This window comes from Erinaceus europaeus, chromosome 10, assembly GCF_950295315.1.
Source record: "Erinaceus europaeus chromosome 10, mEriEur2.1, whole genome shotgun sequence".
Classification (NCBI taxonomy): domain Eukaryota; kingdom Metazoa; phylum Chordata; class Mammalia; order Eulipotyphla; family Erinaceidae; genus Erinaceus; species Erinaceus europaeus.
Genome location: NC_080171.1, coordinates 93,013,272 through 93,039,186, shown reverse-complemented (window position 1 = coordinate 93,039,186; position 25,915 = coordinate 93,013,272). Strand labels below are relative to the sequence as shown.

Sequence of the window (25,915 nt, the reverse complement as noted above, 5' to 3'; positions counted from 1 at the left end):
GGTCAAATGGCCAGGTAGAGACCTTAATCTGTCACTTGTACAAGTGCCGCTGACTCCTGCCAGGGACTTTGATCCAGGTGCCTAGGACCACTCTTTAAAGCTGGTGGGAAGGCTAATGTGTGTGTGTGTTTTGGGGGGAGTAGTGCAAGGGACCCACATGTCAGAGCTGGGATGCCATGGTCCAGCCTGATTCCCTAGGGCCCCTTTGCCTGAGCCCTGAGAAGCCTTCAACCTATGTAATTCTTGAGAGGAGGGGCTGTATCTTGCTCTCCAAATTCGTGCATGTCAAGAGTCAGCCTTTAGGAAATACTGCTCCCTCACTTCTGCCCCTTCTGCTTGATTCTCTGACTGTACCCCCTCCCCATTTCCCACCAACCAGGCTAACTGAACACAGCACTCTGACCTCTCAGGTTCTCAGCCTCTGGTCTTTCTTACTTACTTGATTGTCTTATTAATTTTACTGCCACCAGCACTATAAACCTCTATGCTCACAGCAGGCATTTCTTTTTCTTTCTACTTTATTTTGATAAGACAGAGATAAATTGAGAGAAGAGGGGAGGTAGAGAGGAAGAGGGAGATAGATACCTGAAGACCTGCTTCACTGCTTGTGAAGCTTCTCCCCTGCAAGTGGGGAGTGGGGGTTTGAACCCCGGTCCTTGCACTTGGTAATGTGTGTGCTCAACCAGGGGAACCACACACTGCCTGCTCCCTCTTCACCATTCAGGCCATAGTCCAGCTCTATGTTTTGATGCCAAGCCACCTCTTAGCGACCTTCCTTCCTGAAGGCAGATTTCAGTGAATGCGGAGGCATCTGATGTAGAGTCTGGCAGGGATGTTGAGGGCAGGGGTGCGATCTCTAGGTGATCTAAGACCTAGCATGAGAGGTGCCTTCTGTTCACAACTGCCACCAGGGTGAACTGTGGAAAAACTCCAGAGCCATCTCTGGAAGGGCTCCTGAGACACTTGAATGGAAAGGCGAGTCAGGCTTAAAATAGCTAAATAAATCTTTAATATTTCTAATTGCAAATGTACAGAAATTGCACAGCCACACAGTCTTAGAACAGCAACCACGTTCTCTGTACATTATTACACAGCTGAAGTCACAGCTGGAGAGAGGGGCTCCGGCCAAGACTCCAACATTTGCATTATTTCCTTTTTCACATACTTACAAAAAAGGGGGGTGGGGTGGGAGGTGGTGCGGGGGCTGGGGATCAACTTTGGGGCCCAAACATGTAGAAAAGAGAAGGCTATTTCCCTGGACACTCTGCCTTCCAAGGACACACGGGTGGAGGGAGAGAGCTGTGCCCAGGGCAGGTGCTCTATTAGGTGAGGACGAGCAGAACTCTCATCTGGGCATTCCACCCCCAACCCCCTCCTTCTGGGCAGTCAGATAGAGTCTTCACTGAACAGAAGTTTGGCAGTTTCCTTCACCCTAAACACAGGAGTTAGGCAGAAATAGTCAGGCTTCTCTGTTGGCAGAGGAAGGGGAGAGCTTTCCTGGCTCTAGGGAAGGGGGACCTGGGGCCTGAATCTTTCCAGAGGAGGGACTGCCTTCCCTCGCCCCATCTCTTTGGGTCCTCCGGCAACCCCAACACTGGGATAGGGGTTCTCTCTTGCCCCAGAAGGACCCCCCCTTGCTGGCAGTGAGGGTACAATGCCTGTCAGCTCCCACCCATACAGTCCACCACAAACCCAATAGATAAACGCTGGGGCAGGAAGGACCCTCCCCCACCCCACTCCTGTCCTCTACATCCCAGACCTCTTCCTCCTGCCCAATACTGTTCTCTAGATTTAAAAATAAAATAGAAACCACTGGAGAGCAGCGATCCCAGGCAACCCTCCGCAGCACCAGGACAGAAGGAGTATGTACAACCGTTAGGTGAGATAGTTACATTACAGTCAAACACCAAGGACATTTACAAAAATCGGGAGACTTGCAATTCAGATAAAAATCTGTGGAGGGTCTATACACTTTTACAGTTTTTGCACTAGGTAAATAAGGCTCTCGGCCTGAGAGCTCACAACCCACGCTGAGGGCCAGCAGCACCGGCCACTGTGGGCCTCTTGTGGCCTGCCCCAGGCCCTGGGGACCTCCCCTGTATTGCTATGAGGTGCTCAGTCCGAGGCCACTCAAGGGGATGGGGTGGTGGGGAGAGAAGGGCTCACTGGGGAGTGGAGGGATGAGACTGAGCCAGAGGGAGGGAGGCTGTGTGTCCAGGAGTGGGGGCAGGACAAGGCCCCCAGCCCTTCCTTCCTGAGGTCTAAGACCCTTGGGAACCCAGTGTCTGTCTCTGGCCTGACTAGACTGTGGGTTTCACACCAAAGATCCCCTTCCCAGGGCTCATGGTGTGGTATGGGGCCCCTCTGTGGCCAGCCCAGCCTTGGAGCAGGAAGGGCTCTGCACTCTCCCCAAAGGCCCTCTCAGCTCCCCATGGCCGAGACTGGGGCATGGCTGCTACGGCTCTCACAGCTCTGCTCTGCTGTGGACTCAGCACTCTTGCTCCTGCCCAGGGCGAGGTTACCCAGGGCCAGCTTGGAACCTGTGGGGGCAGGAACGAGGAGGATCGAGAGACCCAAGCTCCTGCCCACCTATGTCCCATGGAGAGGGGTGGATCAGTGGGGGCTGAAAAGCTACAGTTCAGCCTAGAGCTGGGGGAAAACCGGGCCCAGCAGTGGGGGCGTCCCTCCCCTGTCTGCAGCGCCTGGGTCCTTGGCTGGGGGCCGGGGAGGGTGAGGAGGCGGCCGCCGCGCACACACGGGGCCTGCTGCAGGCTGCTGCTGTCTTGGAGAGGGAGCAAGTCTAACATCCTCCAGGGCCGCTATTTCCCATGCAGTGCGCACGCTCAATTTAAAAGGCCCCTGTGTTCCAGCAAGCGAGCAAGCGGGCTTTTGTTTCTAATGCATACTGTGAAAGGAAAAAAAATCACAGTTATCCACCTTCTCAGGGCCTGTGGGCATCAGAATATTTTTTGTTTTAACCATCAATAAGGAAAGAGCAGCCTGCCTCTCGGGGCCAGCACCAGTGGGGCTACCCTGCCCTGGTGCCCTGGGTCCCAAGAGAAGGGCAGGCATTGGGCAGTGCCGTCTGGGACACCTCTGCCCAGATCTTTGGCATCAGGGAGCCCCATGGCATCACCTCGGGCCCCCATGGCTAGTAGGGGAGTCTCTGGGTTCTCCCCACAGGTACAAGGAGAAGAGCGAGCAGTGCTCCTCACCCAGTCTGTTTGGCAGCACAAAGAAGGGAGGGGGGACGAGCTGGGAGGCTAGGAGGTTGGGGACAGGTAGGTAGGTGTGTGTGTGTGGGGGGGGGGCTTGGTTTCTCACAGCCAGGAGGGGGCCCGGACAGGCAGCATGCAGTGGAGGGTACTCAGGGCACAGGCACCCCGCCCCCCACCTCCTGCCTGTTAATGGACCTGTGGAGGCAGGTGCTGCAGAGCAGGGGCAGCCATGGGCCCAGGCCCCTAGCTCTGTCTGTCTGTCCAGGCAGCTCCCTCCCTGGGGAGGGCGTGAGCTACATGCATTTGGCCAGGTCAGAGAGGGAAAGGTGACACACACCAGGTTCAATGACCAACAAAGACATGTTCTGGCTGGTCTCCCCACTCCCGCCAGGTTGTCCCCACTCCCCAGCGTGCAGTCTCTTCTGCCTACAGCAAACACGCTCCTCCTCAGGCCGGAAGAGAAGGGGAGCGGGCTGGTGACCCCGCCTCATGGCTGCATCAGTCTCTTGTGGCTCCCTCTGTGGCCGCCTCCTGGACCTCGGGTGCAGGGGAGGGGAGGCGAGCCTCGGCCTCTGGGCCCCCCATGAGGGGGGCTGCAACTGTGGGGGTGCTCCTCCCCTGGCCGAGACCCTGCCCTGGGCCACCACAGTCCTCCCTCTCCTTGGGCAGGTTAACAATTGCTGCTGTTTCGGAACTCGCCGTTCTCAGTAATCTGCAATTTGGTGGGGTTGGTGGGGGAGATGCCGTTACGGGCTTGCATGCTGTACCTCTCTTTCAGCTGGGTCAGGGCGCTCATGAGGCGGGCGTTGGCGGCATCCAGTGAGGCGATGCGCTTCTCCTGTGGATAGAGAGGGCGCTGACTGAGGCCTGGGGATGGGCCCCTGGTCTGTGGGGATTGTGCTGGGAAAGGGTCTTCTGGGGGGACTTGCTGTCCATGAGGAATGTGGGAGGCAGGACAGAGGGTCATGCCAGAGACAGGGGTGACCAGGTGTACTCCAGAGGCCTTGCCACCCTACCCTGAGATGCATTCCCAATGAGTCTCCTGGTTCTACCTCATTGCTACTGCTCTCTCCAGCCTGGGGGTTTCATCAGACATTGAGGCACCCCAAACTCAGGTGCATGTGTATGTGACACACAGAAGTCACAGCTCAGGGGACTGGAGCCAGAGTCACTCATGTGTTTCCTTCTCAACTCAGATGAGAAGCCACAGCTCTGAACAGGGGCCCTGTCTGCTCCCTCAGCCTGTCTGCTGTCATCACCAACTTCCCCCCTCCCAGCTTCTGCTTCTGGGAGCGGCGCTGAGGACATGGAGAGCCAGAGTCACCCCCTTCTTATCCAAGGTCCTCTGACAGCCGTAGTCAAAGAGCCAGCACCCCGCACCTGGGCATCAATGATCTTCTGTTTGGAATCTACAGCTGCTTGCATCTCTGCGTGGTCTTTCTTCAATTCCTCCTCCACGGACATCAATCTGCCAAAGACACGGACAGTTAGGAACCCATGACCAGGGAAGAAAAAGTCAATAAAGGTTATTGCCACAGATGGAGATATGGGTGGGGGAGCTTTGTGGGAAGCAATGCACCTTGCCTACTCAGGGGTGTGTGTGAGGAGGGTCCCTCATTGGGCTTCAGACTCCCCTCCACACTTGCTGATTGGTGTGGGAGGCCCTCCAGCTGGCCTCACCCTCACCCTATTCCCATTCCAGTTCCAAGTTCCTGAGAGCCCTGGGGCTGCTCCTGTCCTGATGCCCTTCCAGGAGCCTAGGTGAGTGGAAATGGGAACTAGACCCTCAGCACTGCCTAAAGTTAAGCAGGTGGTATAATGACACAGGACCCACAGCACAGGTGTAAAGACCTGAAGGGTTCCAGAACTTTCCATCTGTTTCCATAGTCACTGTGCCTGGAAAAAGGGGATAGGATGAATAAAGTATGGCAAGCTCCCAATGCAACAGGGACTGACAAACAGCCTAGGAGATGGCATAATGACTAGACTTAGAATGCCTGATTTGCAAGCATTCTAAGTGATGAGTTCAATTTCCAGCATGGAATGTACCAGAGAGTTACTCTAGTGCTCTCTCTATCATAAATGAATAAATCTTTTTAAACACACACATCACACACACACACACACACACACACACACACACACTTTGGTGTGTCCTGGGGGTGCACACCACACTGGGTCTGAAGGACAAGCAAGGTCTGTGGGCTGGTGCAGGTGACTAGACGTGATGACACTCTGTGCAGAAGCTCAGAGGGAAGCTCACGTATGGCTTCATCACCTGTGGCTCCCTCCCCAAGGCGTTCCCTCGCCTTCCTTTGTCAGTCACTGGAACTTACTCTCACCCAAGTCTCTTCCTTTGGCATCCACACCCACACTCCAGGGATGCCTCCCACCTTCCTGGCTATGCTGCTGCTCTCCAGCCACCTTGTCCAGTCTGCCCCTGGGACTTGGAGTTCCTGGGGCTCTTTCCTCCAACTCAGAGGCTCTTTTCAGAGGAGATCCCCCAACCCCAAGCTTCACTGCCCTTCCTGCTGTCCAACCTCTTCAGTCCTGCAGAGAAAGGCCCATTTCACAGGAGATGCACAGGGAGTTCAGTGGTGCCGAGGTTAGTGGTGCATGGGGCTGTCATGAGAAGTCAACAGAAGGGGCCACCAGGTCCTGGTCTACCCTGTAGAGTACATCTGACCATGTGTAGGGACCTAGGTTCAAGTCCCTGAGTTCCCACCTGCAAGGGGGATGCGTCATGAACAGTGAATGCTACAGGTGTCTCCCTTCCTCTCAATCTCTACTTTTCCTCTCAGTTTCTCTGTCTCTATCAACAGTAACAAAAAGGGGGGGAGGGGGACCACACCATGGGAATTCTTTTGTTTGTTTGTTTGTTTGTTTCTGGGGTTATGATGAGGGTTTGGTACTGACACTACAAATCTGCTGCTCCTGGTGGCCACTAAAAAAGTGGACAGGACAGAGAGAAATTGAGAGAGATGGGGAGACAGAAACCCACATCACTGCTTGTGAAGTGACCTCTTGCAGGTGGGAAGCTGGAGGCTTAAACAGGGTTCATTGTGCGGGTCCTTGCGCTTCATACTATGTGTGTTTAACCCAGTATACCACTGCCCGGGGATTAACAAAGGAAAGTATGATGTTGGGCAATGGGACACAGTGAGGGAGGCATTGGGAAGAGGGCATGAGGGGGCATCCATCAGAAAGGAGATGATTTTGGGGCAAGAGACTCCTGCATCTAGCTGTGGTGGGGTAACAGGGGCTGGATTTACCCTTCTGCCACAATAAAAAAAATAAAAGTGGAAAACTACATGGAGTATATGAAGCATAAGTCTTCTAGTCACTGAACAACATGCAATGTAGTACAGGGATTGCTGAGGTAGAACTAAGGGGTGCTCCACTTTTTGCTGGGGGTGCCCAGGCCAAGCATAAGGAGGGAGCAGGGGAGCAGTCTGAGAAGACCAGAATGGGCAGCCAGGCTTGGTGGAGCTGTGTCCCAGAGGACAAAGAGGCCAAGACAACTCTGAACCTCTCCTCAGGGGTTCCCTAGGTCTTTGAAGACTGACCTGCACAAATGAGAGAGAATAGTCGGACACTGGAACAAAACCACCCTAGGAACAGTAGTTCCTCTGCAGTGTCTTCACCCAGGGCATACAGCAGAACCCCTAGGAGGAAACGGCCTCAATGGGGAGCCAGATCAGACCCAAACAAAAGGCCATCCTGAACCCACCCCTACAAAAACTTAAAAGCGAGCTGCATACAATCAGGCTGATTCCATGTGACCCCATTGTGTCTCAGAACAAAGTCCCTGAATAATTAAAGGAACACCAAACATTCGGCACCTACGCAAAATCCACAATGTCTGGAATCCAACTAGAAATCATGGAGCTTGCAGGGAAATAGAAAAATAAAACCCGTGACCAGAAAAAAAAAGTCAATAAAAGTTATTGCCACTGATGCTAGAATTAGCAGACAATGACACTAAAATGATTACACACATATTCGACCTGTTTAAGAAGAGAGAGAAAAGCATAGGTATGGTAAGCAGAGAGAATAGATAGGATTTAAACCAACCTGAAAGTCTGGAGGTGAGAAAACAACAGATGAAATGAGAGAAACACAAGGCAGAAACAGTATTAGGTGGCTGAAGTGGTATAATAGCAGATTAGACACAGAAGAAGAACTACCTAGTAGAAATTACTTAAGGCAGACCACACGCACACGCACACACACGAGAGTCAACAATGGTATGTACAGCTTTGCTTATGTGTGCTGGGACCATCCCCCAAAAGAGACAAGGAGGTAGGACTCTTCACCCACAGATCTGAGAGCTCAACTAAGCCAAAAAAGTGAAGGGAAAAAAAGAACGATGACTATGGAATAATCAAATTCTTCCTAGTTAGTCACAAAGGAAAAATCTCTCTCTCTCTCTCTCTCTCTCTCTCTCTCTCACACACACACACACACACACACAGATAAATACATTAAGTGAAGAGGAACACAGATAATTGCAGAGGCCCTATTATGACTGTCTGATGGTCTGATGATGATGTCTGTGGGGTTTGAATCAGTCGTCATGCCACACACAGAGCTGTGCTCTGACAGCAGAGTTCAGTGCACACATGTGAGCTCAACAGGAGGAACCTGGGAAGAGTTTCTGCAGAGAGCAAAGCAGGAGGCCAGGTGGAGGGATATGTTGGTGACTGCACACCTGCTAAATCTGTATAGATGATGGCTCCTGTGTTGTGTAAATAAACAAGCTGGAAACTGTGTCCTCTTGCACCTGGTATTACTGTCATAACGAAGTCAGCTTCAGGGCTGGGACCCCATGGGATGGCTTGAATGCCACTGGTCCTGGACTGCAACACCCACTTCTCCTGTCTGCTGACACAGCAGATAGGGTACAGCGCCCACCACACCCATGGCCAGGGAGAGAGGAAATCAACATAGAATCTGATAGATACCATCAGTTAAGATGAAGAGTTAGCATTAAAACCAAAAGAGGGAGTCGGGCAGTAATACAGTGGGTTAAGCACGTGCGCAAAGTGCAAGGACTGGCCTAAGGATCTCGGTTTGAGCCCCTGGCTCCCCACCCGCAGGGGTGTCACTTCACAGGCGGTGAAGCAGGTCTGCAGGTGTCTTTCTCTCTCCCTCTCTGTCTTCCCCTCCTCCCTCCATTTCTCTCTGTCCTATCCAACAACGATGACATCAATAACAACAACAATAATAATTACAACAATAAAAAATAACAAGGGCAACAAAAAAATAACAAGGGCAACAAAAGGGAAAATAAATAAATATTAAAAATATATATTTTAAAAAAAAGAGACTCTAATGCCTGAGACTCCAAAGTCCCAGGTTCAATCCCCCCACCATCATAAAACAGAGTTGAGCTGAGCAGTGCTCTGCTAAGTAAGTAAATAAATAAATAAAATAAAGCCAAAGGTTGTACTAGAAATTGCCCTAGATAGCCTAGAGGTACCCGAAAACTCAACATTATTCAGAACTGGGCAACACCATCCTGCCCCATCCTAACCCCAACTACTCCCCTTCCAAAGTTTTCTATCTCCATGACATACCTAGATACTCTTGCTACAATCTGGGGTAGTGGCATTCTGTCTCCTCCTTCCTTCTCTCTCTCTCTCTCTCCTCCCACTTTTACCCACTGACAGGAACTGACTGATATTCATTCTAGCTTTCCTGGCCCTGAATGGAGTCCTCATTGTCTCTCCTAGTACCTTTAACCCCTCTGAGAATGCTTACCAAGAAAACAAGGCTCCCCACAGAGCCTAGAGGCTGTGTCACTGGCCTCACTTCTTCCACACCCAACTATGCTTCTATCACTAACACACATGGTGTCACCTACAGGCCCTCTGCCTGAGCCATGTTCTCCATACTCATCGCCTCTCCATACTCATCGCCATTCTACTTGCCTTTTTCTCTCCATACTCATCGCCTCTCCCCTGGGCCGGAGCTTTCTGCAGGGGCAGGGGCAGGGGCAGGGGCAGGGGCAGGGGCAGGGCTGCCCGATGTGTACAAGGGCCAGGCCAACCTCACCTGCTGATGATGCCCTTCATCTGGATGTCCTTGTCCTCCTGCTGCCGCCGCAGTCGTTCCTCACCCTCCTCTAGCCGCGCCTGGTACTCCAGCACCAGCTTCTGGGTCGTCTCCTCCTGGCACTTGAACAGGGTCTCGTACTCCTCCAGCTTCTTGGTGGAGATGCGCAGTTTGTCTTGCAGCACCGCCAGGTCCTGCCAGGAGGGCAGCGTGCCACGGGCACAGCACCCGGGAGAGCAAAGTATCGTGAGGATGTGCCCACGGAGTCCAGCCAGCGGGGGCTGAGTGGGACTCAAGAGTGTGTCTCTGACTCACCGCTCTCCATTCCAAGCTCCCACCTCTCAGCCCAACCCTGCAGCCTACAGGGGTGTAAGGACCAAAGCCAGAGCTTGAGCTCAGAAGTAAGGGCTCAACAGGGCCTGGAGCTGTTTATAATAAAAGTTAGCAAGCCCTTGGGTACCCTGAGATGTGATACTGCTCAGACAGGCAGGTAGCCTACAGGAGGGGAAACTGAGGCAAAGTGCTCTGGCCACAATGGAGTGGTTTGGTTAAATAGTGTGGCAAGCTGTTTATGTGACCCTAAAATCAAAGCAGGGATGTGAAAAAGTGAAAGGGAGAGAGAAAGAGAGGTTAAAGATAAGTTGGCCCTGGGCTGTCTGGATCTGACTGCCCAGCACACTCAGACTTAGGGGGAGACAAGGGCTGAGTGAAGCAGAAAGCTGGGTGGGGGGGGATGGGGGAGCGGGTGTGGAGACAATTCTGAGACTGGACAGAGGAGCAAAGAGGCGAGGCCAACACTAGAGTCAAGGTCTGGGGGCCAGGGTGCAGTGCAGGTTCAGGGACTGGGGGGAGGCAGAAGAGTCTCTTCTGAGTCCTGAGCCATGGGAATCTCATTCATTGACCAGTAAAGGACTCAAAGTTAAGGAGGCCATTAGCCCAAAGACTGGCGAAAGGCCCCAGCCTCCACCAAAGCTGCCCCTTAAAGTCAAGCTGGATCCATGAGGGTGCCAGGGGAATGGTCCCGGATTCACTCCAGGGTTTCTGATCTGCTGATTGGAGAGGGACAGCAAGGGCCCTCCCCGACAGAGGCAGGATCAGGTGCCAGGCATCAAGGAAATGAGGCCTCCTGGACTGGGCCACAGAGAAGACGCAAAGGGGACAAGGAAACAGGCAGCTCATTCAGCCAGCGAGCAAGGAGGACTGAGGCCAGCTGCCACTAAGCATGAAGTCACTCAGTCACCTTTGCAATCTACTAGTGGGGAGCCTGAATCTCAGAGGGCTTGGGGCCAGCCTTCAGGCTCAGGCAGAGAGCCTGGCTGAGGGCAGGTGTCCTGGCTCTGGTAACACTGTGTTCATGTCCCCAGTCACCTTCATGTAGTCATGGTGAAAGCAGGTGGATGCAGTGGGCCAAGGGAGTGGTGGAGGAGGCAGGATGCAGCATGGGCATGGACCTCTGAGCCCCACCCTGACCTCTGCACTGTTGCCTGAGGCATCAGAAGGTGGGAGCAGCCAGAAAAAGATGGAAAAAGGCAAGTAGAAGCAGAGGCTGTACAACTACGGGGCTTGTGGAGGGCAGGGACTCTCACTGCCTCAAAGGCTGAGGACAGGGGATGGCTAAGGGGTGGACTGTTTAGAACCCAAATGCTTCCCAAGTGAGGAAGAGCACATTTTAGTAGTAATCTGACCTCAGTTCTCTCCCCAGGAACTCTGCTTTCTTTCCCAGGCTCTAGGGAGACATGAACCAGAAGCTCCCCCCAAGGATTTTCATGCACTCCAGCCCTTAGGTCCTAAATTCTCAGAAGCATGGCTGCCCAGTCACGTGGAGGAGATGTCCCAGAGGTCTAGTGATTGGGTCCCAAGGTCTGGTTTCAGTGCAATTCCCAAGGGGGTCATGTGAACCCACACAGGAAACCAAGCATCTAAGCTGAGTCCTGCTGCTCTTCTTCTAGATTCCATCACTTTCCCTACACAGGACCAGGGGTGACACACTGGCCATCCACTGGCAGGAATGAGACGTGTCCCTACATCCTGGGCTCAAGAAGGGAGAACCCTGTCAGCTGCTGTAGGGAGGTGCCCACACCCCTGCCCCACCTGCCAGGGTCTGGCTTTACCTTTTCTGCTTGGCTGAGCTCCTCCTTACTCCTTAGCCTATCCCTGTGGGGGGGGTCTGGGCCCAGGCCCTCGTCTTCTAACAACTGCGCGTTCATGGTCAAGAGCCAAGCGGCCGTGCGGTCCAGGGCATTGGGGCTCACAGGTGAAGGGCCCTACAATGAAACACAGCTGTGAGGGGCTGGAGAGGGGCAGGGAGGAGGCAGGGAGATGGGGGGGGTGGCATCACATGTGCCACCGTGGGTGGCTCAGAGGCACAGCAGGGAGGGGACCTAAAGCTGATCAGATCCCTGCTGGTGCAGCCTCTGAGGGACAGCAAGTCAGCTTGCCCCCAGCACACCTTTCGCCTACTGCACTGCTCAGACATAACACCCCTGTAGTCAGCTCAGAGCAGGGGTAGTGGTGGTGGTGGGGTGGGAGGCAGTGTCACAGGCCTGGAACTGGAGATTGACAGGCTTCTTTCTTCCTGACCCCACGTATCCTAAGGGACAAGGCAGAGGTCCCCTAAGGCAGTATCTTTGCCTCCTGAGACCTGGGCAGGCTGCCCTGGCAGGCCAGTGGTGGCACTTGGCATGGGATGGCAGCTGGGTGCAATTGCAGGTGGAATGATGGGGAGCAGCAGCATGATATGGGGATGACTTGTGCCCAGCCTCCCACAGGCACTTACCTGCTTGTGCACAGCGCGGGGTTTCAGCTCGGGGCTGTCGCCCTTGGAGGAGGAGGACTGCTGCCGCAGCCGGGCTCCAGGGCCGGCCCAATCGGGTGAGGCTGTTGCCAGGGTCCCGCTGGAGGGTCGTGGGTACTGCAAGGTGCTCAGCAGGGTGGGTGGCGTCCGGCCACGGGGTGCAGGCGGGGGCGGCGGGGGCGGGGGAGGTGGCTGGTCGATCCTTCGCTGGGGGCCGGCGCTGTTCTGCCGTGGTACCGTGGGCTGCCCACCTTTCTCAGTCAGAGACATCTGCCTCCGCGCCAGCTCCCCGGGCCGCCGCCCCAGCTCCTCTGCGGCAGCGCTGCTGAAGCTCCCCAGCTTGGCTGCAGCCGCCAGCTCCTCACTGTTGCTGTGGGAGCTCAGGGAGCTGTGGCCCTCGGAGCCCGAGTCGCCAAGGCCTCGGGGCGACAGAGGCAGGCCAGCCGCCATCTGGTACACTGGGTTCTGGAAGGAGAGGGGTGCCAGGAGCTGGGGCCGGCCCGGTGCACCCTCAGAAGTGCTTGGAGTGGTCGGTGTCTGGCCTGCCCTCCGCACAGTAGCCAGTCCTGCCAGGCTCCCCGGGACTGCACGGGTGGGCCACCCGGCCACCAGCTGAGTTGCGGGTGCTTGCCCTTCAGTGGTGAGGGTGTCGGGTCCTGCTGGGGAGCCCACCTCCCCGTCCAGTGTGCGGGCATCTTGCAGGTCCACCATGGATAGGCTCTTGCCACCGTTGGCCATCTGAAGATCCGGTTCGTTGGCTTCTGAGTAACTCGAGCTGCGGGCAGGTGAGGGCTGGACCCCGGAGGACCTTGTGACAAAAAACAAGTCCTTGTTTTCGGGGGTTGGAGACGGTAACCGGGTGAAATCTATCAGACTGCAGGGAGACAAGCACACACAGGGAAAAGAAGGGGAAAGAAAAACTGTGAGTGTGGCCAAGGCGGGTCCAAACCCAGAGCACCCGCCAACCTTTCGGGCCTGGGGCCTGAGCCCTGTGCCAGGGCTTGGAGAGGCCAGGGGGTTGACTGGGTAGGGGAGGTGCAGGGCAGCCGAAGTGGGAGGATTCCAGGGTCTAGTGGCCCCGATGCAGAACTAAACCACCCAGGCTGTGACCCCAAGGGAGATGAGTGGCTGAGATGCCACTCTTGCATAGAAGCTCTGGTCTGGAGGCCAGTGCTGCTTGTTCCAGGCCAGTCCACTAGTGGACCCTCTTCCTAACTTAGCCACATCCTGGGACAACTTGAGTAGCAGGGTCTGGAAAGCTCCCCCAAGCTGAGTCTAAACCTCCAGTGCATGGCTCTCTACTATTCAAGGGTCCTACACTGGAAACTCCGACTCAAAGCTACGGGGTTCCCGCTGCCTCTTCCTTCTTGTTCCCAATCAGACTGCCAACCACGCTGGAGGCCTGGTGATGCTCCCCCCTACCCAGCCGCCAGCTGCCAACCCCGTCTGACTGGCAGGCGGGGGCTGGAGTTCCTGGCAAAAAAAAAACCCAAGGAATCAGAGGAGGATCCTTAAGGATGACTCAGTCAGGGAGGGCCTGCACCCAGCCTCTTCCCTCCACACTGCCTTTCTGCATCTCCCTGATCCCTCTCCAGAAACCAGCTCCTTGAGCCTGGGAGGAGCTGGTGGACAGTGGTTAGAGGGAAGAATATGGGAGTGACCAGGGCCCCGGGAGGACTAGAGGCAGTATGAACTTGGGGATTTGACATGGCTCTGGAGTGAGCATCACTGGAATTGAGTCAGCATGAGGTGGAGAGGAAGGCCCAAGTGATGGGACAAAGATGGGGCAGCAGGCTCAGCCACTCAGGGCCACAGCACTAGTGAGCTGGGGAAGATTGGACAGGAGAGTGGTTGGGACTGGTGGAAACTCAGACAGGACAAGGCCCTGGCAGTATGCATACACACGCAGGCCACCTGGAGTCCTTCTCTGCCTTGCTTGGTGGGTCATATGAACAGACAGACCTCTTAGGACTCAGAGGCACCTGGAAATGGTATTAAGACACCTGCCTCTCCAGTTTCCTCCTCTAGCAGCCTTTTGCACCCAGAGTTTTAATCCTGTAAAAGGCTGCCATTGCATAACCTCTAAGAGAGACTCTACTCCCTGTGTACCTACCCCAGCCCTCATCCCCACTATCTAGTGGTGAGGGGATGGGATACACAGATGGGACAAACAGTTCAACGGTCAACACCAGGTTTCTTAAAGAAATATCCTTGTTTTGACATAAACAGCCAAGAACATTCTGTCCTTCCCCTCCCAGTGTGCACTCTATTTACAGGGTAAATAACCTGCCAGTGAGGTGAAATCACTCCAGGCTGAGAGCTCACAGTGAGGGCTGGCCCTCGGATTTTTCTCTTTGTTCTCCAGGGCTCCCAGCCTCAAAGCCTGGTATTCACCCAAACTAAAAACACACAAACCTTAGAGAATCACTTCTGGAGATTCTAATGCAGGCCTGGGAAATACTGGGACAAGTAATGTTAATCTGAAATTAAAAGGGGAGGGAGTCCCTGTGTACTGGGAGTCTGAAAATACACCTGGAGAATCTGGAAGCATCTGGGATCAGTCACTGTTAAAGACACATATCACCCTTTTCTATGTCTTTGCAATAGTCTTTCTATATAGAATGCCTTTTTCACTGATAGAAAAGTTACTTTCTAAAAAGGTTCAGGACTGCAATACTACCTCCTCCAGGAAGTCTTCCTTACTTATTCCCAATGTAAGCTCACGTCTAAAGGCCCGCACAGCACATTCCAACACACACCCATCTCATTTTACAAACACTTTGTTGGCATCCTCCTTCCCCACTGAGGCTAATGCCCCCAGAGTGCCTGGCAGCTCTTACCCAGGGAGGTCATTCTCAATCACCATCTTCTGCAACCCAGCTGAAATGCTACTACTGCCAGAGCCAGGCGTAGAGGCGAGGTCATTGGTCCCTGCAAGCTGCCCACTGCCTGGGGCATTCAGTGCCGTGTGGACGTCCCTCAGGATTCGAGGTAGGGGCCCCAGTTTGGATATGATGCTCTGCAAAGACACAGCAAATGGCAGGTGTGACCTTATGGGGTTAGCTGAGAAGGCCACATGAACCTTGGCTCGAAACCACCTGTCAATCAGATCCAACAAGTTTGGGGTGGTGTGTTTGTGGAGGATGGGAAGTCCATGAATCTATTACCCTACAGTTTTCATAATTCCTGCTATACGGTTATAATGCTCAGAGAGAGGAAGCTGACTGAGTTCCAGCCTTTCAGCCTTGTTCACCCACCTTCACTGTCCCCCAGAGAGGAGAGCCCACGGTCAAGTCCAGAATTCCCCACATCCACATCCCACAGGCAGGTCAAGGCCGGACCTACTCCCACAATGAAGCCCCAGTGGAGATGGTCCTGACACAGAGCTGTAACCACCAGGTGCCCACCAGAGAAGTAACAAGTGGATGGGCATGCAGAGGGCAATGCTTAGACTGTGATAGCACAGTTAGTACCAAGAGTTCCAGGGTGGGGGACTGCCTTCACCTGCATATAATGAGCTTTCATGGAGGATTTTGTGAAAAAAGGAAATGTGGAAACTCATCAACACAGTAGACTTGAGGTCAATAGCTTGATTTCAAATCTCTATAGGACCTCTACATGATGTGACTAGATTGCTCCTCTTTGTACTTCCTGTCTGGCTATGCAGGTATGGAGCAGGGTGACCAGCACAGGGGCTCAGTAAGTAGAGGCCATTAGTGACGTCTTGACAGCTTTGGAGGAAGAGACAGCTTCACTCCTAATCTTATCTCCCTGTCTGTGTCTCTGTGGTGAAAAGCTGGGACCTGGCTGTGTGTCCAACAGCAGGGGCATAGACCATGCTGTCATATGATGGGATAGCTGTAGTCAGTAAGGGTCACACTGGTGGTGTGGTATGTACTGTGTGCTCACAACAGTGTGAGGACCACACACTAGCTACACTGCACCTCTACGTTCTCACTTAATCACAAAAAGGTCAAAGGTCCCTGTACCTCGCTGTTTACTGACACACTCACAGAAATTACTTAGAGGGTCACGCACACCAGAGTGCCCTGAATATTAAGATAAAGGCAGGGAGAGCTGTGAGTGAAATTACTTTTGCTAAATGATTTCTTAGAACCCTGGAAAGTGAAAGATGGTCTACAAGCAACTTGTGGCAGGTCTAGCCCTTGCTGTCAATAATTAATTAATTAATTTGCTTAGAGGCAGGAGGGTGGGTGAGATAACTCACCTGGGAAGGTAACTCACTTTACTGCCTATGGTAGGACCCCAGTATAGTACATAGGAGTGCCATGGCACTGAAGGAAGCTTTGGTGCTTGCCACTTTACCTCTCTCTGTATCTGCAGAAGACAGCCCAGAGTAGTGAAGTCCTGGTGACAGTAATAGGAACCATGTTGGGTTTTTAGGAGGTATAGTAAACCACAGAGGGCATGCTCCAGGTGACTACAGTAATGCCAACAGTAACCAGGGCAGAATCTTTTCAGCAGACAATTAAGGGCAATTCTGCAAGCCTTTACAATTTCCTGCTTCATACAGGGGGGTGCGACATCTTCAGAGCCTTTTCCACAACAGTGGCCTCAAAACCCAGACATTTCCTGAGAAGCTGCTAAGCCCAAACACATTTCCCATGGGCACTTGGGTAGGAAGCACACCTTCATGTATAGAACCAGCACACTGGACACACAGTGCAGACACCAAGCAACCATGACAGGTGCTGGCAAGTGGACTCCCCTCCAAAAAAAAGGGGGCTCTGGCACCTGGGCAGTGCTGATGACCCATTTCACACAGGCTGAATCCTTGACCTCCATGGTTACTCTGGCCCACCCTCCGTCCCATGGAGACAGGCACCTGCTCCAGTTGGCTGACGGCCTCCCAGAGCAGTGAGTGAAGGCTGGAGAGCTCTCGGCCCAGGTCAATGTAGCCCTCGAAGCCAGCAGTGTTGGAGATGGTCTCCGGATTGGAGATCTCCAGCAGGAAACGCTGCATGTTGGTCCACTCATGCTCCAGGAACTGGTTCATGAAGGACATGTATTCTTCCTTGCTGCCAAACCTGCAGAGAGAGCAAACAGGATAAGCACCCTGGGGCCACGCAGGAGCCCCTCTCTGAGTCATGCACATCCAGGGATACCTTTCCTTGAGCTCAGCCCAACCAGAACTGCAGTCCTCTCCATCACCCCATACCTTCCCTTCCTAGCCATCCACTGTCCACAAGAGCACTGAGTCAGGCATCTCAGCAATATTATCATCTCCCTCTCTTTCCCCCCATTACTGGCAAGGTCTGCTGACTTTACTTTCTTTTTTAAAAACATTTTTATTTATTTATTATTGGAAACAGAGGGAAACTGAGAGGGAAAGAGATAGGGAGACACCTGCAGCACTGTTTCACCACTTGTGAAGCTTTCCCCCTCCAGGTGGGGACCAGGAACTTGAAGCTGGGTCCTTGTGCACTGTATAATGAGCACTTAACCAGGTGTGACACTGGCCTGGCTCCTCTTTATTTAAATTTTCAAATTGCCACCAGGGTTACTGCTGGGGTTCAGTGACTGCACGATGAATCCACTGCTCCTAGTGGCCATTTTTCCTTTTCTTCTTCTTCTCTTTTTAAATATTTATTTATTTATTTATTCCCTTTTGTTGACCTTATTTTTTTTTAATTGTTGCTGTTATTGATGTTGCTGTTGCTGGATATGACAGAGAGAAATGGAGAGAGGAGGGGAAGGCAGAGAGGGGGAGTGAAAGATAGACATCTGCAGACCTGCTTCACCACCTGTGAAGCGACTCCCCTACAGGTGGGGAGCCAGGGTTCGAACCGGGATCCTTATGCTGGTCCTTGCACTTTGCGCCATGTGCACTTAACCAGTTGTGCTACTGCCCGACTTCCCTTCTTCTTCTTTTTTTTTTTTTTTAATTTGACAGAACAGATAGAAATTGAGGAGGGGGAGATAGAGAGGAAGAGAGACACCTATATAGCTGCTTCAGTACTTATATAACTTCCCACCTGCAGGTGGGGAGCAGGGGCTCGAACTCTGGTCCCCCCTGGTGTGGCTATGTGTGTGCTTAACTGGGTCTGCCACTGCCTGGCATTCCTGACTTTACTTTTTGTCTACCTCTTGACCTTAGGCTGACTACCTCCTGCTACCACCCTTCCCAAGTTCTTCTACCACTGTGTCTTTGCTGGAACCACAGCTCTGCTCTGCTCTCAGTTCTGCTCCTTTCAGCCCACCTGCTCTATATGACCAGGCTGAACTTAGTCAGGTCAGGCAGGTAAGAGGCCCATTCTCTTCCTGGCATATAGCCCTTCGGGGCTCGCACTATCCTGCCCAGCCTTAAAGTCCCTGCTGCCCTTTGGCGTTTGATCTCCCACTTCTATCGGTGTGACTGCCAACAGTACCTCCCCAGCTCTCCCCTGCCCTTCTGTGAGCAAGGAGATGAATGCTCATCCTGCCATGTAACTGGAGAGACGACTGCTAAGAGGCCTCTGTGTCCTATCCCAGGCAGTTTAGGGCCCTCCCAAGGCCATGTGCATCTGTCACTGCTCTCCATTGCTTATCCCATGTCTCCCTCTCCACTGAAGTGCTTGGCTCTGGAAGGGCTGAGCCAGGTGGGAGTCAACCTAGCACAGAGCTGACCCCAGGGTGCGCTCCAGTTACACTTATGAGCAAGCAGCTAGATGACCCACCATTTCTGCTTCCATCCACTCATCCAGGGGACACCAAAAACTCTGAAGTCCTTCATGAGCAAAGACATCTTTGGCAGCATTAAAACAACGATGGTCTGAAACAATCCAAGTGCCCAGCCATCTGGGACCAGTTAAGGAAATATGGGCCATTCTCTTGTGAAGGCGTATTAGTCACTCATTTCAAGATGAGGCTTATGAATGTTTAAGGACATGAGAGAATTCTTATGATAAAATGTTAATCCAAAAAAGCAGAAGGAAAAAATATCTCGCCTTCTCACTTTTGCAAACTAAAGAAACACACTAAAATGGTCTGTACTTTTGGTAGGAGGGAGGATGGGATGTGGAGGAGAGTTTATTTTGAAGAAAGGGGGAGCAGAAGGATTGAGGCTGACAGGGATAAATGCAGCTTCTGGAGCAGACATGCCCCAAACCTTCCCCATGGGACCACCCCCAACTCCACCTGCCATAGGTCAGCACTCACTTGGCGAAGTTGGCCAGGTTCTGGGTCACCTTGGCGATGAGGGTAAGGGTGCGGGCGGTGCGGTCGTCGGGATACTCCTGCAGCAGGTTGAAGAGTGAGGGCGACATGATGGCTGGGCAGAGGAAGCGCAGGAACAGGGAGGCACTGATGAGCCGCTCGCTGATGTCCGGCCGGCCCCGGCTGCTGCATTCCTGCCGCCATGAGGCAAACACCTCCTTCAGCTCCCGAGGGAAGACACTGTGTGGGGGGGCAGATGAAGGTAAGGGTGGTCATGGACCTGGGTCTGGTCCCAGGGACAGCTGTGAAAGCAAGCTGTTGCAGGGAGGGCAGGAGGAAGTGAAAGCCCAGGGGCTGCTCAGAAACAGAAGCAGGAACACATACTCCAGTAGGGACCCCGGGTCTGAGGAAGCGCCAGGTGGGTTGGGCCACAAGCACAGGGCAGCAGGTGTCCACCCTAACCAGAACCCAGGGCAGACTTTTCCCCTCAAGCAGCAGACCTTAAGGAGAGCAGGCAAAACTCAACCCCGAACAGACCACAGCAACTGCCCCTCAGTTTCCTTTGCTTGCTTTTAAGACTCACTCCCTTGGTTCAATCAGTGCTATAAGAACCCAAAAGATTTCAGCAGAGCTTATACACATGAAGAGAAGAGTTCTAGCACACATGAGAACACAGTTCTCAACTTCTGGCAAGAGGAGAGCAGTGACCTGGGAGGCACTGACACACTCCACCGGACATCTCCAACCTGCCATGGTCAGGTCCTGAACCAGGGCCAAACATAAAGTGGTCTTCCTTTTCTTTTTATTGACTTATTCATGATAAAGAGGGATGGAGAGAGAACCAGGGCACCACTCCAGCACATACTATGCCCGGGATTGAACTCAGAACCTCAAACTGAGTGTCCCAACACTTGACCCACTAAACTACCTCTCTGGCCTTTCACTCAAAAAGACGTACCTCCTACTATGGGGCAGGCTGTTCCTCAGTGGTATGCCTGGCCCTGTCACCAGCTCAGGGACTCTGAGCAAATGCCTGGCTGTTCCTGAGCCCTCACTATCTCCACCCTGACCCTGAGACAAGGCTGCCCTGTTGAGTTCTTGGGGCAGGCTTAAGGCTGTGGTCCCCAAGCCAGAAGAAAGCTTGGTCTGTGTGAAAGGCGTGTTCCCAGCAGGCTCTCCAACTAAGGCTGCTGTGAGTGTGGCTGAAACAACAAGGGCATGCTTGAGAGGAAGTGAGGGTGAGCCACCTTTAGCCTTGGCCCTCTGGGTGCCTGGCACGGGACTGAGCAGGGAACTGGAACTGAGTGATGGCACCTATCCACAGCCTGGTCCAGAACAGAGAGGTGACTTTGACAAATGCCAGAAGGAGGAAATGGAAAAGCATTGTTCATGGGTATGTTTCCCTGCATCCCACACCCAATCCACCCTGGGAAACGGGAGGTAGAAGGTAAAAGCACGGGACAGCCAGGGGTGGGAAGCAAGTTCCCAGGGAGGGGGAGCTTTTCAGCTGTCCCAGAGGAGCACTATTTGCATCCCAGGAACCTAGACAATGGTACACTCTCTCTACTGGCTCTGCTCATTCCTCTATGTTTCCTTCTCAAGGCAGTCACACTCCTAGCAGGACTTAACTTTTGGGAGCAGCAAACCACTGCCAGACCCCCAAGTCCCTGTGATGAGCCTTGAGCGGTAGGTATGCTTGCCTGTGGGGTTCTTCGGTCATGGGTGAGCACAGAGTTGGACACAGCACAAAGGGCTGACCATATCTGGTCAAAGAAGGTGGGCCACAGTGGGGAGCCAGGTGTTAGGTCTTGAAGCATAAAGGGAGGGGGCATACATGGGTGATTGTATGGGGTACAGCAAAGGTGCCAGCATGGAAAGGAATTGCTGGAAGTGGGATAAGGGTCAGGCCTGGGTGGGGTGGAAGACACAGGTTCAGAGCTGGAGCAGTGACTGAGGAGACTAGCTGGGCAGCTTTTCCAAGATAAAAATAGCCTAGCCGCTCAGGGCTGCAGAGAGTTCCCAACAGTTACACACACACAGACAAACACACACACCACCCACCCACACCATCAAGGCTGCGTTAGACTCGGCATGGGTCAGCTGGCCACCGGACACACCAGCCCGGGAGCCTGTAGGGCCTGGAAAGTCGGCACTGCAGGAAGCAGAAGGGTTGCTTCTGTGCTCCACACACCCTGCTCTTCTCTGGACCCTGCACAGCTGGCAGCCCTCTATTCTATTTAAAGCTCAATCCTTTCTTCTTTGTTCTCCAGTCCCAGCAGGAGGCCTGCTCATGGCCAGGCACCCACATACACATCTGCTGACAAGCCTCTGACCTCAGAGCTTCTGTGATTCAGCTGCTCCCACCCCCTATGTCACCTCAGGAGAGGGTCTGAGCAGGGTCTTGCGGCCTCCCTTGCCACACCCCACCACCTACAGCAGAGCCCAGCACACTGGTGCAATGGGCTGCCACAGCCAGATTCTTAACACAGAACAAGTTCCACTCAGCCTATATTCTGGAACACTGGCTTCATCTGAGAGCCCAGAAAGGATGCGGACAGGGTCTTGGCGGCCCTGAAATGTTCAACAGGGTCAGACATGGGGAGAGCCTCAGTTCTGAAGCCTGCTCCCATGCTGTGAGGCTGTAGGACTATCTTTAGGCCTCTCTTGCTTACACACTGGGGTTGGTGGAAAAGCCCCTCTGAGTTGTCGGAATGGGATTCAGTGTACAGTACCCTCTCATGGGACCAGGCCTAGGATAGGTCAGGTGCTATGAGGGCAGGTCTGGGGTGGCACTGACCAGTAGGAGTTGATGATCTTGCAGAAGGCCAGCTCACAGCACATCTTGAGGTTGCCCTGGTGCTCAGGGAGGTCGGCAGCTGAGCACTTGCTGGGGTCCACTTCACAGTTCTCGTCCGACTCATACAGTGCCTTGATGAACTCCCCTGTGTTGGGGAGGGCAGGATGAGGACATCAGCACCTGGCTGGCATGCCCTCCCGCCCTATCCAGCGGCTGGCCTCCCTGCCCTACCTAGTGCATCCTGCAGGTACTTTTGGCCCACCAGTTTCAGGTACTCCTCAATGGCCTTGGTGGCCAGAGTGTTCTCCCGGAAGATGAGGTGCTCATTGTCCCCACAGCGGTCCACCTCCGACATCATTAGGTCCGTCAGGAAGTCCTGGAGGGCGGTGTGGGGGGGGGAGGGATAGGGCAGGAGGTGAGCAGACTGGGCCTCAGCAGGCCTGACAGGTGGGATCCACTCCCTGGCCAGAAGCCCTGGATGTCTGAGACCAGCTCATCACCAAGCTGCTGGGTGCCCAACCTAGGGTGTGTCAGAAGAAGCCTTAATTGGGTGGTATTGGGGTTGGGGATCCAGGGAGAAGGCAGACCTGGGAAAGAGCCTACAACTCGGAGCCATGAGCTAAACAGCATGATCAGTCCAGCTACACTCAAATCTCTGGCCAAGTCCCCTGTCATCCCCATCAGTGCTAAGCTGGTGAGAGATGAGCCTTTCTCCCTCCATCACATGACCACCTGGTGGGGTCTCCCACACCTGACACTGGCTCCTGCCCCCCCCCCCCAGAGGATGGAGAGGCACTGCTGTCCTCGTGATGCTGAGCCAGTGCTTAGATTAGTGGGCACAGGGATGAAGATTTGGGGATGGAGGTGGTACCAAGACTAATGGGAAACCCTCCATGTATTAGTCCCGATGTCCTCAGGGGCAACTAGGAAGCCACATGCATCGTCCTCCAGGAAGCCTCCAGGAGGAGCCTGAGCCTACACTTCCCCTCCTGACTACAGAGGTTGCCTGTGAAGCTGCTGCACCCACGCCTTAGAAGCTTTCCCTCTGAAGCCCCCGCCTCCCAACACCCACAGCTAACCTCGAGACCTGGAGATGGGGCAGAAGATATACAGGGAATTCACGGGGGACTTCAGGGCAGGGGTTCCCCAGGCTCAGATATATGGTGACTGCAGAGGCCTGAGGTTTCTGTTGCTCTAGAAGTCCCTCAATTCTGGGACCCGTGGGCATCACAAGTGGCCCAGAGACCAGCTGGCCATCAGAGGGGTTGGAGGGGCTAGGAGGATTTGAGGGTTCTTTCCCTAGCTACAGATGGCCTACAGGAGCCCCCCTCAACACACTGAAGCCAAGTTAAGCACTGTGGAGCCCTAGAGCTCCAGCCTGACTCCTCTTCCCATTCACAAGCCTTGCTGAACTTCAGATGTTGGTGCCAGACCCAGTGATGGGATAAGAAGAAGTATTAGAGCAAGGAAGGACCTGGCAAGGAGAAAAAGTACAGAACAGGAAAGTGACTTGTGCCATCTAGGGTAGTTCTGGCCCAGGTCTCTTTCTTCTCATGCCCTGTTCCTCTTCTGTGTCAAGGAAAGAAGTGGTCTGTGGAAGGGACAGGGGACTACCCCTACCCCCCACCCCCAGAGCCCATGTATGGCTACTCTGAAAAGCCACAGCCCAGGAGAGTGACGCCCAGGTGTGGGAAGGCAAGGCAGGTGGTGACACACCACCTGGTGCTGCCTCTCACTAGGACCACCCACTAGAAGCCCAGTTACAGGCCACACAACTCTTGAGTTCCCTTCTCTTCTGCCCACTAAATGCTCTCAGGGGAGGTGGAACCCCAGTTTCTACCACCCTCCAAGATGAGCACCTCTCATCTCGGCTGTGAGAGAGCTAAGGCCACTTTAGAGCGGGCTCCCCAGCTCACTTCAGAATTGTTCTTTCCATGCCAGCCCTTGGGGGTTAGGTACGGAAAGAACAGATGCAAAGGCAGAAAGGAAATAGCTAAAGTCTGACCTCTTGCCACCTCCCTAATTCCCTCTCCCCCTCTGGGGTCTGGGGGTTTTCTCCATTCATTCAGTTTGCCAAGTCACACACATGCAAACGTGGTGAGAGGAAATCAGTGATAGCACAGCCAGAGCTGGGGCAACACCCTGGAGGATGCAGTGGCCCTGCCTTCAAAGGAGGTGGGCCCTACACTGTCATACACCACTAGCCTAAAGGGCAGGAAGACACTAGTGGCCTGAAGGAGGACAAGGATTTCCAGGAACAAGTAAAAGGGCAAGGGGCCCTGAGGAGGTCATGCCCAGGTACCCAAGGCCCTGACCCATCTGAGACCCTGGACCTAGACACAGACACAGGGCCACTCTGCTCTTAAACCACATCAAGTCCAGAAAAAAAGGGCCCAGCTGCTGAAGTCAGCATGTGGGGACTTCTACAGTGTGGGTGGACCCAGCATTCACTCTCTTAAATCCTCTCCCATCAGGAAGTTCCTCCCAAAAGGAGGCAGTGGACTAGGTAGGCAGGTCGGGGGAGGTCAGCTTTTGAGGTCCACAGAGCCACAGTATATTGTGCTGGGCAGGCAGGCAGGGAGGCAGGCAGGCAGGCAGGCAGGCAGGCAGGCAGGCAGGCAGGCAATGGGAGCCCTCTGGAGAAGTCCTCGTATCTCCAAACACAGGTGGGTGCGGCTGCAGTGTGCCACTGCCAAGGGGTGGGGTCAAATTGGGCTCCTTCAGTCCTGAAACAGGACTTGTGGGCTGTGAAGCTGGGCACAGCTGAGAGAATGGCTGCACCAGTGCCTGTATGCTCCCGAGTGTATGGACCTGCGGGCTTAGGGATGAGGGGTGAGCCTGGGGTCCTGAGGGTGGCTGTACCCTGCTGGCGATGCCAACCCAACACCTCACTGAGCCTATGTGTCCGGGATACTGGGGTGCATGTTGGGAGAGGCTACTTGGGGGGGGACACCACTAAGATCTACTTCTTCACTCTAAACCACTTTCCCACCCTCAGGTTCCATACTAGCCTTAACGATCATCTCTGGCCACAGAGGAGGGGCATGAAGCTTCACACTCCATGATGTGACCCCCTGACTGTGATTGATGCCTCCACAGAGCTGAAATCCATCATGTGGACATGGGGGACAGGAGGGCACCTAGTCCACATCACCGGGCCTTTCCATGGGTCCCTCCCTGTGAGGGAGGCAGCTGCACACGCACCTTCACCTTGCCCGTACTCTGCAGGATGTGCACCAGGGCTGATGCCATCTCCTCCTTGGTCTTGGCGCTGAGGATGGGCTCAAGGGCTGAGCAGAGGCCCAGGTAGTGGTTGGTGATGTGCTCGGCAAACTCCTTGTACATTTCCATGGGCAGGATGGTAATGGTCTGGTAGCGGGCCTTGATGCGGATCATGGGCCCAGGGCCCTTGCCACCTTTGGGGTTGGGCGTCACCACTGGGTACCACTTCTCTACGAATTGCCGCCCGGCCACCGATGCAGCAGGCAGGCTCACCAGGCCCAGGTAGCTGTTGCGCTCCTTCTTCTTCTTCTTGTCAGTCTCCCGATAGAGGTGGACGGTGACGGTGCGCAAGGGCGGCAGGTTGTGGAACTCAAAGTGCTCGCCCCAGAAGACGTTGTCAGTCTTGAGCTTGCCTGTGGTGCGTGCATAGAGCACGTCGTCCAGGCACAGCTCGCACAGGTACTTCTTCTTGGCTGGCAGGTCCTTGGCCTCGATCACCCACAGCTTCAGGATATGCTCCACACGCCGGCTGTTGTCCTGTTCATGCACAGGGGGGCTGGGCTACAGTGACTGGGGGATCCACCCCCCAACACACACACACACACACACACACACACACACACACACACACGTGAAAATTGGAGCTTGGAAGAACCCTGGAGGGGTTCCAGG

At 54.0% G+C, this 25,915-nt stretch overlaps 1 protein-coding gene across 14 annotated transcripts in view; it reads right to left on the bottom strand.

Moving 5' to 3' along the window:
• Positions 1 to 986: 986 nt before the first annotated feature.
• The window catches only part of DAB2IP (DAB2 interacting protein), a 232,553-nt gene continuing 207,624 nt past the window's right edge, over positions 987 to 25,915 (bottom strand). For 9 of the 14 annotated variants that reach the window (XM_007539933.3, XM_060200084.1, XM_060200096.1 and 6 more), the window contains 11 exons: positions 25,226 to 25,780; positions 22,253 to 22,397; positions 22,022 to 22,166; positions 19,228 to 19,464; positions 16,916 to 17,117; positions 14,910 to 15,088; positions 12,052 to 12,943; positions 11,387 to 11,539; positions 9,276 to 9,469; positions 4,599 to 4,686; positions 987 to 4,056 (listed from right to left, as the gene is read on the bottom strand). In XM_007539933.3, coding sequence (XP_007539995.1) covers positions 3,889 to 4,056; positions 4,599 to 4,686; positions 9,276 to 9,469; positions 11,387 to 11,539; positions 12,052 to 12,943; positions 14,910 to 15,088; positions 16,916 to 17,117; positions 19,228 to 19,464; positions 22,022 to 22,166; positions 22,253 to 22,397; positions 25,226 to 25,780 — 2,958 coding nt within the window. In that variant the 3' untranslated portion in view covers positions 987 to 3,888. The remainder of the gene's footprint in view (positions 4,057 to 4,598; positions 4,687 to 9,275; positions 9,470 to 11,386; positions 11,540 to 12,051; positions 12,944 to 14,909; positions 15,089 to 16,915; positions 17,118 to 19,227; positions 19,465 to 22,021; positions 22,167 to 22,252; positions 22,398 to 25,225; positions 25,781 to 25,915) is intronic. The other 5 variants (XM_060200088.1, XM_060200087.1, XM_060200089.1 and 2 more) reach the window with 5 other exon arrangements.